Below are 14,866 nucleotides of genomic sequence, written 5' to 3'. Positions count from 1 at the left end.
GTGAAATCGGTTCACAACCACGCCTGAAATCTCGATTATCACTTTATCATGCGAGAGTCTAAAATGTTCGGTGACACCCGAACTTAGCCCTTCCTTACTTGTTTACATATATTTTTATGTTTTGCATTTTAGGTGATTATATATTTTTTTATGTATATACATATGTACATGTAGTTGCGAAAGCTTTGAATATAATCAATAAAAAAATTATTTGCCGCGAACATTTATAGGCGGCTGATTACTGTCATCCTGTAAGCGAGTTTATGGCAGCTGCTTATGTAAGTGACTAATGTTTGTATGTGTTTTTTATGCATGCGTAGCCAATAAATTCAGATAAATAGCATTGTCTGCACTGCATTTCGAAATGTCACGAGAAATTAAACTTGTTTATTGCTTCAATTGCAATTGAATTTAATAAAAGTGCAAAGAAGCGCATAAAGGGTGCTCACTGCTTCCACCACGCACACAAATACATATACACATGAGGAGCTGCTTTCGAAACTTACTTTGCCCTTAACAAAGTTGCATTCTTTATTAACGGTGAATGCGACTGTTTGTCTTTGGCTGCAACAAAGCAATTGCAACACACAGCGGCACACAGAGACACCGCCTTGCCCACTCGTCGTTTGCTTGCCATGTCAATACGCGTATGTTGCACATTATTCTACAAGAGAAGTAATACAAGTAGTTTGTTGTTGCTGCTTGTGTCTTGGCTAAGCAGAAATAGTTGCGCCGCACGACACAAAACAATGTTGCAAGCGACAGCCAGCAACGCCCTGGCAAACGGCAGAACAAATTGCAAACAACACAAACAAACGTGCAAACGTACATTTTATATAAACACTTGCATACATATTATATGCTTATGTATGTGTGTCATAATGTGTGTGCTTCGCAGAATGAGCAGTTTGCATTTCGTTGCAACTTGCAAAGACTTTGCGCTGAAGTTGCGTGAGTTCATCGCGCTGCGGTATGTATATGTATATATATGTTTTAATGTGTGTATACCTATGTGTATATGTATATAAAAATACACTTTATTGCCAGATATCTATGTTTATTTGCGCCAAAGTGGGCGCGCGGTTGCAAAAGTTGCAGTTTGATTAGCTCGCCGCTGCCACAGAGCACTGCAACACATGCAACCCAGATATAAAATATAGTTCTTGCAGTTTTGTGCCCTGCTGTGTTCGCAACTGCTTTGCATTTGTTGTGTCTGCTGGCTTGTTTCTTCAAAATATGAACCAAAGCCGCGCATATCACAGCGCAAGCACACGCTACGTAAACATAAGCAAGCTGCATAAGCTTAATTTCACCCACACTTAGTATGTTTATATGCATATTACATAACATATATACATATATCACACATACATACAAAAGCTCCTTTAATCAATCGAGTTTATCAATACTCCGGCTTAACCGATTGTCAATTAAGCAGTTATTGCTTAGCAGCAAATTACGTAAATAATAATAAATAAATTCACGCTATATTATATGCCTATGCATTAGGGTGCGTCAAAAAAAAATCCCAAATAGAATTAATGAAATAAAATGAACCTCTATACCGAAAAAATCGCTGAATAAGCTAGATTTTAGCTTAATTTGAAAAGATGTTGCTGAGCGATCAAAGTTGCCCATATAAATGATACCAGTCTAAGAGGTTTAGGACGATCCATCCGTTAAGTTCGAATTTCGAAGACTCGTTCGACCATTTCGAGCTGGAGAATGACACGAGTGATGTTTTCTTCAAGGCCTGAATTGAAGCGGGATTCTCCGTATAGACTTTAGACTTTACATATCTTCACAGGAAAATGTCTAACGGTGTAATATCAAACGATCTTGGTGGCCAATCAACCGACCCAGGAAGTGAAATTATCTACTTGCCAATGCGGTCTTTCCATAAATCCATTGATTGACGCGATGCGCCGTTTTGTTGTAACCATGTCACGATAACGGCCGCCATTGTCCGTTACGTTCTTACCGGCTTCATTTTTGAAGAAATATGAACCGATGACTCCAGCGGCTCACAAATCACGCCAAACCGTTGTGTTTTCTGGAGGGAATCTCAACTCTTGAATTTCTTCGGGGTGCTTTTCGTCCCAAATGCGACAGTTTTGCTTATTTGCATACCCATTAAGCCACAAATGGGCCTCATCGTTCAACAAAATTTTGCTCGAAAACGTCGGATCTTCTTAGAACTTTTCCAACGACTCTCCACGGTCCTTGTGTACACTCTCAGCTACGTAGTCTATTCGGTTAAATTCCAAATTTGTTTTTTTTTGGCTCACCCTAATATGTATACAAATATGTATTATGCAAACAAATATATTACACACTTTTATATTCATATATGTAGCTTCTGTAAAGAGCATGATTTCGTGTTGTAAAATTGCTGATATTGGTAATATGACGCCACTATTTGTTTGGGAATAAACTTAATGATTAAGCATACTACGGCATTAGCTTAAAGTTTTTGTGAGTACATTGTTTGTATATATATATATGTGCATGTATGGGTATGATGATCCTCATTCTTGACCAGGTAAGAACTGCCAATACGGGAGTGTCCCTTAAATTTATTTGCGGAATTTTTTCCGCCCCTAAAACAGACCTCAACTATTTTATTGGGGCTTTGTAACTGTTTATCTCTCAAGATTATAGATACCACATATGAGAATATTACTCAAAATTATTTCTAGACTACATGTAATTCTTCAAAACAAAAAACTTCTCTAAGAAATATTGATTAAAGTCAAATAAATAAAGTTTATGTAACTTGCCATGAAACATCTCACATTACATTTTTCACGCAACTAAATAAGTTAAAATCGCTGAAAGAATGTTGCAATTAACGTGGAGAGTACGATTACTGAAAGCCATACCTCTCGTCTCCATTACAAAACCCAACAGGCGTTGAGCTATGAAACGATAATGAATTCTTGGCGCAATTGCTGTGATTGCAATAATTAATGCGAATGTGCGCTTAATTCAGAAATTAAATAAATCGTTTTAATACCGTAAGCTGTGTGAAAACTAACTCCTGAAAGCTTTAGCAATTGAAATAAAATACTTAGTAAACAAATCATCAATGGACCCGATCAGCAGTAGATCAGTCTTACTAGCTCTCTGTAGAGGTTGCTTCAAATGCGAAAACTACTCTTGAGGTTAATACTTCTAATCTGATGTAACCAAAACTAGTAAAATATCGTCACTATTGTGTTACAAGTAAATCTATACTCTCTACATACTACTGAGAGAACGTTAGAGCAAATAGTTTTATCTTTAGAACTAGTAAAGTATGCTCCATAGTTCCATTAAAGTACGTTCGGTATCTAGTCTCCAGTTGATCAGGATGAACGAAATTAGGATTATCTACTTAGAGATCTGGTTATTACATCATCTGCAATTATCACGTTTAAGAGCTATGAAAGCAAACATCGCTCCTCCCATGCAAGCCTTCATGAACACTCCACAATCTCAAGAACATATAAAACAATTTACGTTAACATCATATTTCCGTTAACTGTTCCACGCCTCCGCTCATGTTTATATACTTCAAACCATAGTTTGCTTGACAGCGTACTGACAATTTATCACTCCATGAAAATCTTTTTGAGTAATTTACGTTGGACTGTCAGCATATCCTTAAAGGGCGAATCACTTTTTTGCGCTATTTGGCATTTTTCGCTTTTATTTCAACGTAAACGTCGCCGCTGCTCGTTATTTATGGCGTCAATGACTTGGCGACTGTCAAATTAAACATGTCAATCTGCGGCTGACACTTGTAAAACGATGGCGAGCGTTGATAAAACGCGCGTGGGAGGGGGTAAAGAATGTAAAGGAGACGCTACTTCAACCGATTGGGCGAGAGTAAATAATTGACAGAAGCATTGCCAAAATAACAAGACAATGTGCGTCGTCAGATCTGACGACGACCGACTGCTGGTCGCCGACGGACACACAAGTGCAATGAACGTGCTGCGCTAGACGGTTGAGTGAGTCGCTGCACCGCAAGAACCTCGCTAGCTTGCTGAGCGCATAGCGCAGGAGTGCGTCGACGACCAGCAAAGCAATGACAACCGTGACGACGTCGGTGAGGTGACCGCACAATGACGTTCATGCTTGGCGACGACGTACAGTACATTAATACCTATATAAGTGACATAGTATGTGTTTACGCACGTGTGTATGGATGTGTACGCTGGCGGAATTCGCAGTCGCTGACGCTGCTTATGAGCTGTGCGACCGCAAACGCGCGTCCCACTGACAATTACACTAATTTGACAGCTGTGACCGAGAGTCTGGCATGAGACATAATAACATGAAAGCTGTCCCAAGAAACAACAAAACACAATGCAATAACAACAACAATAATAATGCGAAAAGACAAAAGCGAAAAGCAAGAAAAAGCAGATTATTTATTTATTTTAGGAAAAATGTAGGAAAATCTATGTATAAGGCAATCTGTGTAAAAATAATAAGACACAGAAAGGCTTAAGTCAAATGCAAAGAAAATATGTGACGAAAGTGAAAGCGAAAGGCATAAAGAAATAAATTTGTTGTTTCTAAAAGTCAGTCTGTCAGTTAAAATGCTACAAATAAATAGGCGCTTATTTATACAGGCAATTTGTGGCACTAAAAATATACTTTGAGATTATGAGGCACATATTTTTTAGGTTATGTAGGCTGTAGCCGGTTCGTTCGTATGCTCTTGTGTGTTTTTCCATCACTGAATTTGCCGTTTTTGCACTTTTGCTTACAAATTGTATACACGCTTTAGTATCCTGCCATGCCACACCCCATTCATGGGTTTCCCGTTATGACATTAATACACTTAAATTCAATTTATTTGCTGTGCTGCCGCAAATTGTGTCTAAATTAAAATCCACTTACTTAAATCAAAAAGTCAACGCTGTCCATCAAGCGAAAGACTTCACAAGAAACTTGTACTCTTCTTGAACTTTTCTTGCTGTAAAAAATGTGTTTGCTGTTGTTGTGCATTGTACTGGACAACAACGGGTTAAATGTTAGCAACAACTTTGACTTCGAGCCGTCGCACAGCACAATTGTTTAATTCATTTTGAGGAGTTTGAGTTTGTAGTTCATGAAATGAAAGCATTCTTCAATCTTTATTGAAAGCCGACTCACATTGTGTCTTGAGGGGGAAAATTGTGGATGATTATGAGAACAATGCAATGGTTCAGATTGTACTRTAAGTAAATGGAATGTCACGTCTTTTAGCTCAAGTTTTTTAAGAAAATATAATAATTAAAAGTGGAATAATTTTTCATTTAATAATAATTAATTTTGTTAGGAATACAAAATGTGAAATTGAATTTGAACCTAAAACCTCTTTAGCCTGAATGCAATCATAATTCGAGAGGAACTTCTTAAGCAGTTGTACTCATAATTAACCCCCAAAACCATTCCACTGTCAGGATCCGAAATAGTGTTTAATCTAATAGTAAGGAGCCGGCACTCAATTGTCATTTCGCGCTCTAACTTATGGACCACCCGTGAGCTTGCACATCCCGTGTGCTTCGAGATCCGTTTGGTCAAAAAGCAAAAAATTGTGCGGCTATGAGTCCTTTCTGGTCCAAAATGGTACGTAAGATATCCTCCGAGCTACTTGCTCTTAGCAAGGTTCATCTAGCAGTCACGATAACCGTGCTGATGGGCTTACATGCGAGAGTCTACATTTTTTTACTTTTGCCGAACGTAAATTGCCAAGTACGAAGAGGCGATGTGAAATCAGTTAGGCAGGTTCTTCTCAACTGTTTACGTTTTGCCAGACTGATGTTGCAACATCTCGGTAGAAACGCTTTCGGCTAGCTTGGTTGTTAATATTGATTTGTTGTAGTCTCAAAGTGCCTCGTCCATCTATTAACATCTGTTGATCTACATATATAAGGATTTTTCGGAAACTCAAACGAACAGCCTTTACAACTGTACAAGCGGAATTATGCCTCCCCTCTGGAGAGTCTTAGCAGTCTTTTAACCTAACCGAACATACCAGAGCGCAACTCCACATGTTCCTTTACAACACTCAAGAAATCTGAAGGAAAAGTTTCGCGACTTATGCGCTTAGCAGACTTGTGGGGTAACTGGGGTGATTACGAAAATGAGTTGAAAAAGTTTCTATTATATAAAACTGTTTCTGTTATTTTGTCAAATATTGGTAGTTTGAGACCTACTACTTTGTGTGTGTTGCAGACACACACAATTCTTCATGTTAGGAAACTTTACTATTATTTTCAGTTTTAGCAACCCAAATTTAGCAAGGAACAGCCTCTAACACCACAGTCGCAAAATTACTGTATACTAATGATATTTCTCCAGAGCTTTTTGTTTTTCCTGGCAATCCAAAGATAAATTTCGCTCGATAAAAAGTGTTTCTATAATGCGAAACCCGGTTTAGTACTTTTTAGTTACGCAAAAATTCATCTTAAGATTACATATAGATTAACTTTTTAGGACTTACTTGTCTGATTAAATATCAAAAAAACTATAATTCCATCGATACTCGAAGAGTTAAGATTGAGATTTCTTTTCGATCTATTGGGATCCATTCGATGTCATGCGATAAAATGAGACCCTCTATAATTTCTATGCTCTCTTCGTTAAGGTGTTCAGAAAAACATTTTTCATGGCAAAAATACGTTCAAATCTATAAATTTCTCAGACTTTGATAATTTTTTTTTTTTTTTTTTTTTGGAGTCCATAAATCTAAAATACCTTTTATTACAAAAATATTAAAATTTTATGAAAAACATCTTATAAATAGTTGTAAGGGAAAAAAATCTTAGTTCTCAAGACTTAGCAAGTTATATCTCGTAGACCTATGTAAAATTTCATTTAGATCTGTCAAGTAGTTCACGAAAAATCCTGACAACCGTGTTTGAAAACAGTTTCGAGAAAAACGCGTTTAAAGTTGTTGACTATAAAGCTGACCTTGAGTGCGCAACTTTGCAGGGATGTATTTCCAAAACTATTACTTGGATGAATACTCAATAGAGGTTATTAACATAACATAATAAAAAAATCGAGTTTTTACAGAGGTGTAACCGGTCCAACCCCTTAAAGCAGCCTTCTCAAGCATTGCATAAACTCTGTGCGCCTCAAATCTGACACGTGATGCAATAGTGAGCAGCTTTGAAGTTTTATGATACTTGATGAGTAGACTGAATCTGATTTTAATAAATAACATTAAATATAGCAGAATGAAGTCAACTTTTAGTGCAGCGCACACATTATCTGCTTTATAATTAATTTCCATCTTAGAAGTTCTAGAGCATTCTAGTTTTTACATAATTGTTAGATTACTATTAATATGACAAATAGCATTAAGAATAATAAAAGAAATGCAAACTAATCCGGCACTTAACCAATTTCAACACCGTCCTTGAGCACGTGACATATTGGTTAGTAGCAAGAAACAAAAGCACTTCACGTAAATACAAAAGGAAAATGAGATTTTATTCGCGAAACAAAAGCAACGGTAAATTACGCACATTGACACCTTTTGTTCAAGGACTTGAGCAGTGACAAAATCTGGCAACCGTAAGAAATTCAAAATTGCACATATGAAAGGAAAATTGTTGAATAAACAGATTTGCAATTGTGATAATTCGGTAAATTTTCCACGTAAAAATGCGCATATAAAGGGGACATAAGAATATGCAAAAATATTTATTTCGAGAATAACAACAAGCGCACGCTGAACGCGAACGGATCTCATCATTTACCTATTTCAAGGTAAAAAATATATCACGAATACACATTTGTACAAAGGCACCCGCTTAATGAGCTACTTAAGGATAGTTGCAGAAAGGATAACTCAAATTTTACAAGCCTGGATTTTCCCACGCGACGACGCACCTATGGAATTCGCATATTCGGCTAGACAGGTAGATAGCAGACAGTGGCGATAGGTGGGCGCGCCAAGGGCACGATCATAGTAACGAAGTCCACGGCGAGACAGTTTTAGGCAGCTACCTGTGCAGGCGCACACCTTTGGCTATAAAAGGTGCACGCCGTGAGGCAGAGAGCAGCATTCGCTAGAATATTGTTGCAATCTAAACAACACGACCAGAGCAAAAAAAGCGAGAGTAATAGTTCTAAATTTTAATAAGAAATTTATTTACCAAACGAACGTGAGAAACAACAACTACGGAAATGGCTACGCAACAAAACGCCAGTTTCTTCTCAATACCCGTTTTCCATTCGTCATCTGAGTTTCGCGTAAACACAGCATACTTCTCCAAGGAGGATCTATCGCTCTTCGTCGAGAACTTGGAGACCATAGAAAATCTGAAACGCAAAGAGCGCCAACGCTTCGAGGAGCAAATACGTGAGACGCGCACAATACTGGAGAACGCACTGCAAATCGCCACACAGCCAAGCAATGTGGGCTGCATGCCAAGTCCCACATCATCAGTGAATGAAGAATTGCGTTCTTTATGCATTGCGAGAGAAACGCCGCGATGTAACCGCAAACTGCAACCAGAATCGCCAATCGAACGCCAAGAACTGCAGCCAAAACGTCCAATCTCAATGCGCCGATCCTCGGACGAGGAAGAGACTTACTTCAGCGATGCCAATGCAAGCCCGGATCGCACACCAGTTAGTACGGCGAAAAAACCACGCTTACTGTTTGCCCCATCACCGAGAGCACTAAAAGATAACAATTCCGGTTCGGATTCTGAAGAGTCTGGCATATATCCACTAGCTGACACGCCACAACAAAAACCATTCCGTTCACGCACGAACGCATTGGCCGAGAAGCCGAAAATATCGACCGGCTCACGCATACTTGCTTTACTGCTGCGGCGCGAGATCTTAAAGAATCAACAAAAAGATCAACCTGAGGAAATAGTACGCATCAAAAAAGCTGCCTCCAATCTCAATGTCAGCAAGGAGCATGAAGAGCACGATTTCCACGAGTTCATCAAGCAGAAATACAAGCGTTTCGCCTTACGTTATATACGCAAAATGAAGAAGCACGTCGTGGTCGAGGAAGAACCGGAAAAGCCCAGCGACTTGGAGATGTTGGACAAAGCGCTGCGCTACATGACATTGTAAGACAAACTAGACATACACGTATGCAGTAGCAAACGTGTACATACGAAAGATTCCACGGCAATCTCCAAGACATGACGCACTTTTCGTATGATAAAGAAGACTAATGGACAAATGGACGAAAAGAGCAAAACGGACAAGGACAACAAGGCGAAATTATTATTAGAAACAATGATGGTTATGGAAATTATATTTATTACTAATTTGTATTTATGTAGATGTATAAGTATTGTTATAAAAAAATTAAGCACAAAAACACAAACATTTGCTTTTAATTGAATTGATTACGACTTTTTATATAGGGTTGGGTGGTTTGCTGACGGGGGTATTGAAGAATTTGAATTTTTCTGCATTCTAGTTAGCAACAATTATTACACTTTTTAAGCTAAATCTTGGATGGCGAAGGTCGAAAGTCTCCTCACTAGAACCTATAAAGTTCAACAAATATAAGTATTAGTCGAATTTTCGAGAAATTCAACAATCAATACTTGATTCACTTGAGGGGTTAAGTAAGTTTCGAAATTTCCACTAAATCTTTAAGTATGTTTTAATACCTACAATAGTTTTCCTAAAGTGTCAATCAATAGCAATAAAAGTGTAGTGAATAGGACCTTTACGAAGCCAACAGCCTAGACTGGTCGGCTACTTCAATGTTTTATCGGATTTTTCTCGAAACACTGTGTTCAAGGTCGGTCCGCTACTTTAATGTTTGATCGGGCTTTTCTCGAAACATCGTTTTCAAATTTGAAGCGATCTTATAGAAATTTTTCACAGTTGGATGATCTCGTGATTGATCGAAGGCCTTTTTCGATTTCAACTAATTTTCAAGGAAATTTGGGGTAAAAAATAATAAATTATAGCTATTCTTTTGCAACTTTGCCAAATATTAATTTTTTCAAATCCTTCGTTTAGTCACGGCTTATACTCAAAAAATTAAAAAAACACAGAAAATTATTAAAATTTTTCTCTTTGATATTCTCAGAAGTCGTAATAAATTAATTAATTTATTATATGAAAAAATAATTCGTGCAAGCAGGCATTTTTTCGATCGTCAAAAGCCATGTAAATATAATACATGGTATCATACGGTCCTAGTAAAAGACTGCACACATATGCAATTACAGTGTTTCAGAAAGAAATCAAGATCACGCAAAAATATTCTTCGGAAAGATGGTTTGATGATACAAAATTGATATCTTATCCTGCGTCGTTTTGGAGACAAGGCGACTTCTAAAATTAATGATGTAGAGATCATGAATTGAATAGCACTTGGAAAACAACGAGACTTTTAAAACTTCGCCGTTTTTATTGTGTTGATATGTATACATGCCCCTAAAATATGAACAAAAAAAATTTGCCGTATGCATTGCTTACTTTGTCTATAGCAAGAGCTAAGATTGGGCGTGCTTTTATGAGGTCACACTTCGCTGCTTGTGCGTGAATTTTTGTCCAAAATCAATACTGTAACGATGCCCCAGGCCTCATATTCCTCAGACAAGGCTCCGCGTGACATTTCTATATCTTCAAAAACAAAAACAAAAAAACCTGAAAGGGCCGTCGTTTTAAGGCGTAGATGAAAATCGCTGACAGAACTAAAGAGTATTCCAAGAATTGACTTTGAGAATTGTTTCCACGATTGGAAGAAGCGCTAGCATATACTCGTATGTACCTGTAGTAAGAGCATAATATCGAATGGGAATTTTTTTAATGTAAACTTTCTAACAAAGTGGAAATAGTAGCTTACAATACTTTTTACATGCGCAAACAGCACAAAGTCATTTTAAACTCCACTAGCAAGCGCTTCAACGCCAAAAAATTTAGCTATTTTTAATTAACAGCAACCATAATAAAGCGACAGGTGGTTTACACCGACCTGTGGAGCCTATGGAGCAACACTAATGAAGTAATCTTAATTAAAAGTGAATTCATTAATGAGATACAAAATTTGACATGCAAAAAGCAAAGGCGTCATTTTACAAGCATTCTTTGGAAAGAGAAGGGTGTGCATGGAGACACAAACTGATGACTACATACTTAGTTTAGTAGCATATAATTAATGATGTGCGTCGAATGCGGTGTTGTGAAATTTTTGCTGCCAAAATCTTACTGTAAATTTTATAAAAAGAATTTAATTAACTAAAGAGGTTATAAAAATAAAACTGCTCTAAGTTGTATTATGTATTGTTTTTTAAGTTGAAATTAAACTAGTATATATTTGTTTATATGTACATTTTGTTGACCATTTATTTCTTTACTTTATTGGAAAAAATGGAGAAAAAGTAGCAAAAAGTAAAAAAAATATATACGTACGTCGCCTATACCCTTAGATTTGACAACCTTAGTGTTGCAATCTGGCGTCTCACAACTTTATCGTAAAGTTTGACATTTTTTATGATATACATACATACTCAGTGCCTTTGGGCATATGAGCATTTTTGTGTAGTTTACAGTAACTTAAACTATTCATCTTGGCCAAAAAATGGCATTAAATCGTGAAAATTTGAGCGCTCAAAGCGTTGCTTTAATGAGTGATCCACCATATAGTTAAGACTTCCTGACTTGACAAAGAATAAGTTTTTCTTATTCCTGTACGTAAGAATTCAACCAAGGTTTCAACGTTTTCTGACACCAGCAGAGGCGGATAATACGTTTAGAATGCATGTTTTGGATACACTTCAATCAAAGTGACAAAAGTGTTTTGAGAATTGGGCAATACAGGAGAGTTGTCTTTTATATTTCGGGATTCGAAAAGAAATCCACTCCGCATTCCAGATCTATAAACTATCATTATGAGGAATATTTTGAAAAACAGTAAACCGATTTTCGACAACTAAAATTTGGGTTTGTTTTCGAATTCCGAAATATATATATATATTTATATAAGTGTGCTCAAAAAGGATGGTTTTATGAAAAGCAGTTCAGTTTTTGATTATCTTATAGACTATAACCAATCTGCACTGAATGTTTAAACCAGTTTTTTTTTTCTTTTTCAAATAGCCAATAGTGTACTTCACACCCATACACATAAACAGACATTATACATCAAAATCACCCTCTTCCACGAGGCACTAAAGTGTTTGAAAACACACTAATACAAGCATACAAATCAAACAGTAAAAATACATTCACCCAAAGTCAAAAAAGGAAGCTGTGGTTGCCACATGAAAGCACACTTTAAAACAACAATGAACATACGATCCGTTATCTGTTCATACAATGCCATATAACATAGATTTATATACATCGATTCATCTGTACGTGTGAGCAAATCTACTCTCTCTGTGCCTCTAAAAAGCAAAATCAACACACCATCAAGTTTTATCACATATCTGCATTTGTTAGAGTTCATGCTGCTGAAGTGCCACTAAGTGTCGGGATATATTGTGGATTTAGCAAAGATGTATGTAAATCTCGTATGTAATACATACATATGTATATATGCAATCCAGCTTTAACAACTGCATGCGAGCGTTGCTTGCTGAGCTTCGGTGACGGGCATTTGTTTACATAGGCAATTATATTAGCGGAGAATCGCTTCAGTCACGGCTGTTGGGAACTTAAAATGAGTTTCAGGTGTCAACATTGATTCATTATAAATTGAAGCTGCAAATTGAATTACGCTTAATATATATATGTATATATATACTTAAAAGTAATGTAAAGTAGTTGCTTTGAAGAGCAAACTTTCAAGGACGGCTTGCATTTTTTATATGAATTGGTCACAATGCTTTAAGAAAAAAATGTATAATGCAGACACACGGCTCTCTTTAATATATTTACGGGTAATTATCTAAGACATACAATTTTTTTTTAATAATTTAGACTTTTTAAGCCATTCTCAAGGTTTTATTTCTTTAGAAAGACATAATTTCGTCAAAAATCAAAATTTTGATTTTCCTGCGATCATAACTGGTATTCATCTATGGTTACCATAAATGTTCTGGACTTTTGATTTCAGAAATTGTTTCTTACCATCAGATACTTGTTTTCGATGGTCCTATTGTAGTAGCAGAATTCTGCCGAGTTGACAGTCCTTAGTCGGATAAAAATCCGGATCCGTTAAGGCTACGTAGACCCGACTGTCATGGGAGCGATTTGGTGGTCCTCTTGGAGATCGGCTGAAGTCTTTATATACTGAGACACTGAGTATGTTAGGTTAAGGAAGGGTTCCAATAGAATTTATATATGTGACCTGGTCTATGAAAAGGGAGCTAACGTGCGAAAACTAGTTTTCTGGGAAACAACTGTTAAAAAAACATCTCATCTTCCATCCAAATCAACTAAAAAGTGAAAATTGACTTTTTGACACCTAAGCCCCCTTTCCGTAGACCAGGTCACATATATGTAATTAATGCGTCTGTTCGTCTACGTCTACATACACGAACTAGGTTCTGAAATTTCCAAGAAGCTGCTCAGTTGTCGAAACTATCGATGTCGGACTACTTTAGCATAAATTAAAGTGCTTATGTGGAAAGTTTTTCAATCTTGCGAGATTTCTTCAACAAATTAGGCATGAACTATTATCAAATTCAAAGGCATAAGCTGCAAAAAAATGTTCAGATCTGTTCATTATATCATAAGGCTGTCATACAAATCGACCGATCAGAGTAATCAGAGCCGTTCCTACGACTGTTGGGTCTAAGTAACCGGAACGGACCTGGATTTTTATCCAGCCAAGGACTGCCATTCCTCAAAATTGCTTAAATAAAAAAAAAATAAATAAATAAAATAAAAAATATATGAAATAAAAAACAACAACAGCAATTGTATGGAATCGTTTGTACTTGTGCAGGCATAGTTCAACAAAAAAGTTTCAAAAAAACGTATTTTCCCAACTTGTAAGTGAACATAACCTCTCAATGCAAATAACAGCTCATATTTTATAGCAACATGTGTAATTTATAGCAACTTCGCAACACTAAGCCTATCAGCTCTGAAGTAGTTAGCTTTACTAAGCTTTTTGTGGGAATCTGTTTTAAAAGCTTTTGCTCCACATATACTTTATTCCCTTTTATGCTGACATTTAGCGCACTTTTGCTTTCATTTATTGACACTCAAGCTTTTGTTACAAGTCCTGCGCGCGCGTTTACTCCCGCTCGGCATACGCTCTCACGCAACACAAAAGCTTTCGCACTCTCCTGTGTAGCATTCACATACACACTTTACACAAACGGACGACTGTTGCTATCGCGCTATTGATTGCTCATTTCATGGATGCGCCCTAGAGTAAATTGCATTGGGCACCACGCGTTGCATGCGTGTGTGTGTGTTGTGGCACATAGAAAAGCTCCCTGTATTCATCATATACAGGTTTCGCTTGTTTCCTTTTTTCTGCGCTTTTGTTTTGTGTATTTCTCTGTTGTCCTATGCCTTGGCGTATTTCTCTGTGCATATGTTAGTGTGTATTCAGGCAAGCAGGCACGACGACAGCCAACAGTTGCTAGGACCGGGCCAACAAATTTCATTGTATGCGCTTTTTAAGGAAATGCTCGCGGTGTTCGCTGTGTTGGGGAGTTTAACGGTCCGAATGTGTGCCTAACGTGTATGTATGTATGTGTCTGTGTATGTGTGTGAAGCACTACGTTTACTCGATATTGCTATTCCAATTTGGTTATCTGCCTTCTTTCTGTTCTACTAGATAATCGTGTGTGTATATGTGTGGGCGGTGGGATGAGTGTGCTCCATATCCTGCACTAAGCAACACACGCACATACATACGCACAGCTTTTGGTTCGGCCAACGAGTTCGCTTGCCTGCTTGCAACTGCCACACGGCGAGTATCTATCAC

At 37.3% G+C, this 14,866-nt stretch overlaps 2 protein-coding genes across 9 annotated transcripts in view; both read left to right on the top strand.

Annotated features, from left to right (window-relative positions):
• LOC108972603 overlaps positions 1–14,866 on the top strand; it is a 228,897-nt gene that overhangs the window by 159,901 nt on the left and 54,130 nt on the right. The window lies entirely within an intron of this gene.
• On the top strand, positions 7,989–9,279 carry LOC108972605. Its single transcript, XM_018939251.1, has one exon. The coding sequence runs from the start codon at positions 8,176–8,178 to the stop codon at positions 9,079–9,081; it is 906 nt and encodes a 301-aa protein (XP_018794796.1). The 5' UTR covers positions 7,989–8,175; the 3' UTR covers positions 9,082–9,279.

The sequence above is a fragment of the Bactrocera latifrons genome, unplaced genomic scaffold, assembly GCF_001853355.1.
Source record: "Bactrocera latifrons isolate USDA-ARS-PBARC rearing strain unplaced genomic scaffold, ASM185335v1 scaffold_41, whole genome shotgun sequence".
Taxonomy (NCBI): domain Eukaryota; kingdom Metazoa; phylum Arthropoda; class Insecta; order Diptera; family Tephritidae; genus Bactrocera; species Bactrocera latifrons.
Note: the sequence above shows the minus strand (reverse complement) of the source record. Positions and strands in the feature narration are given on the sequence as shown.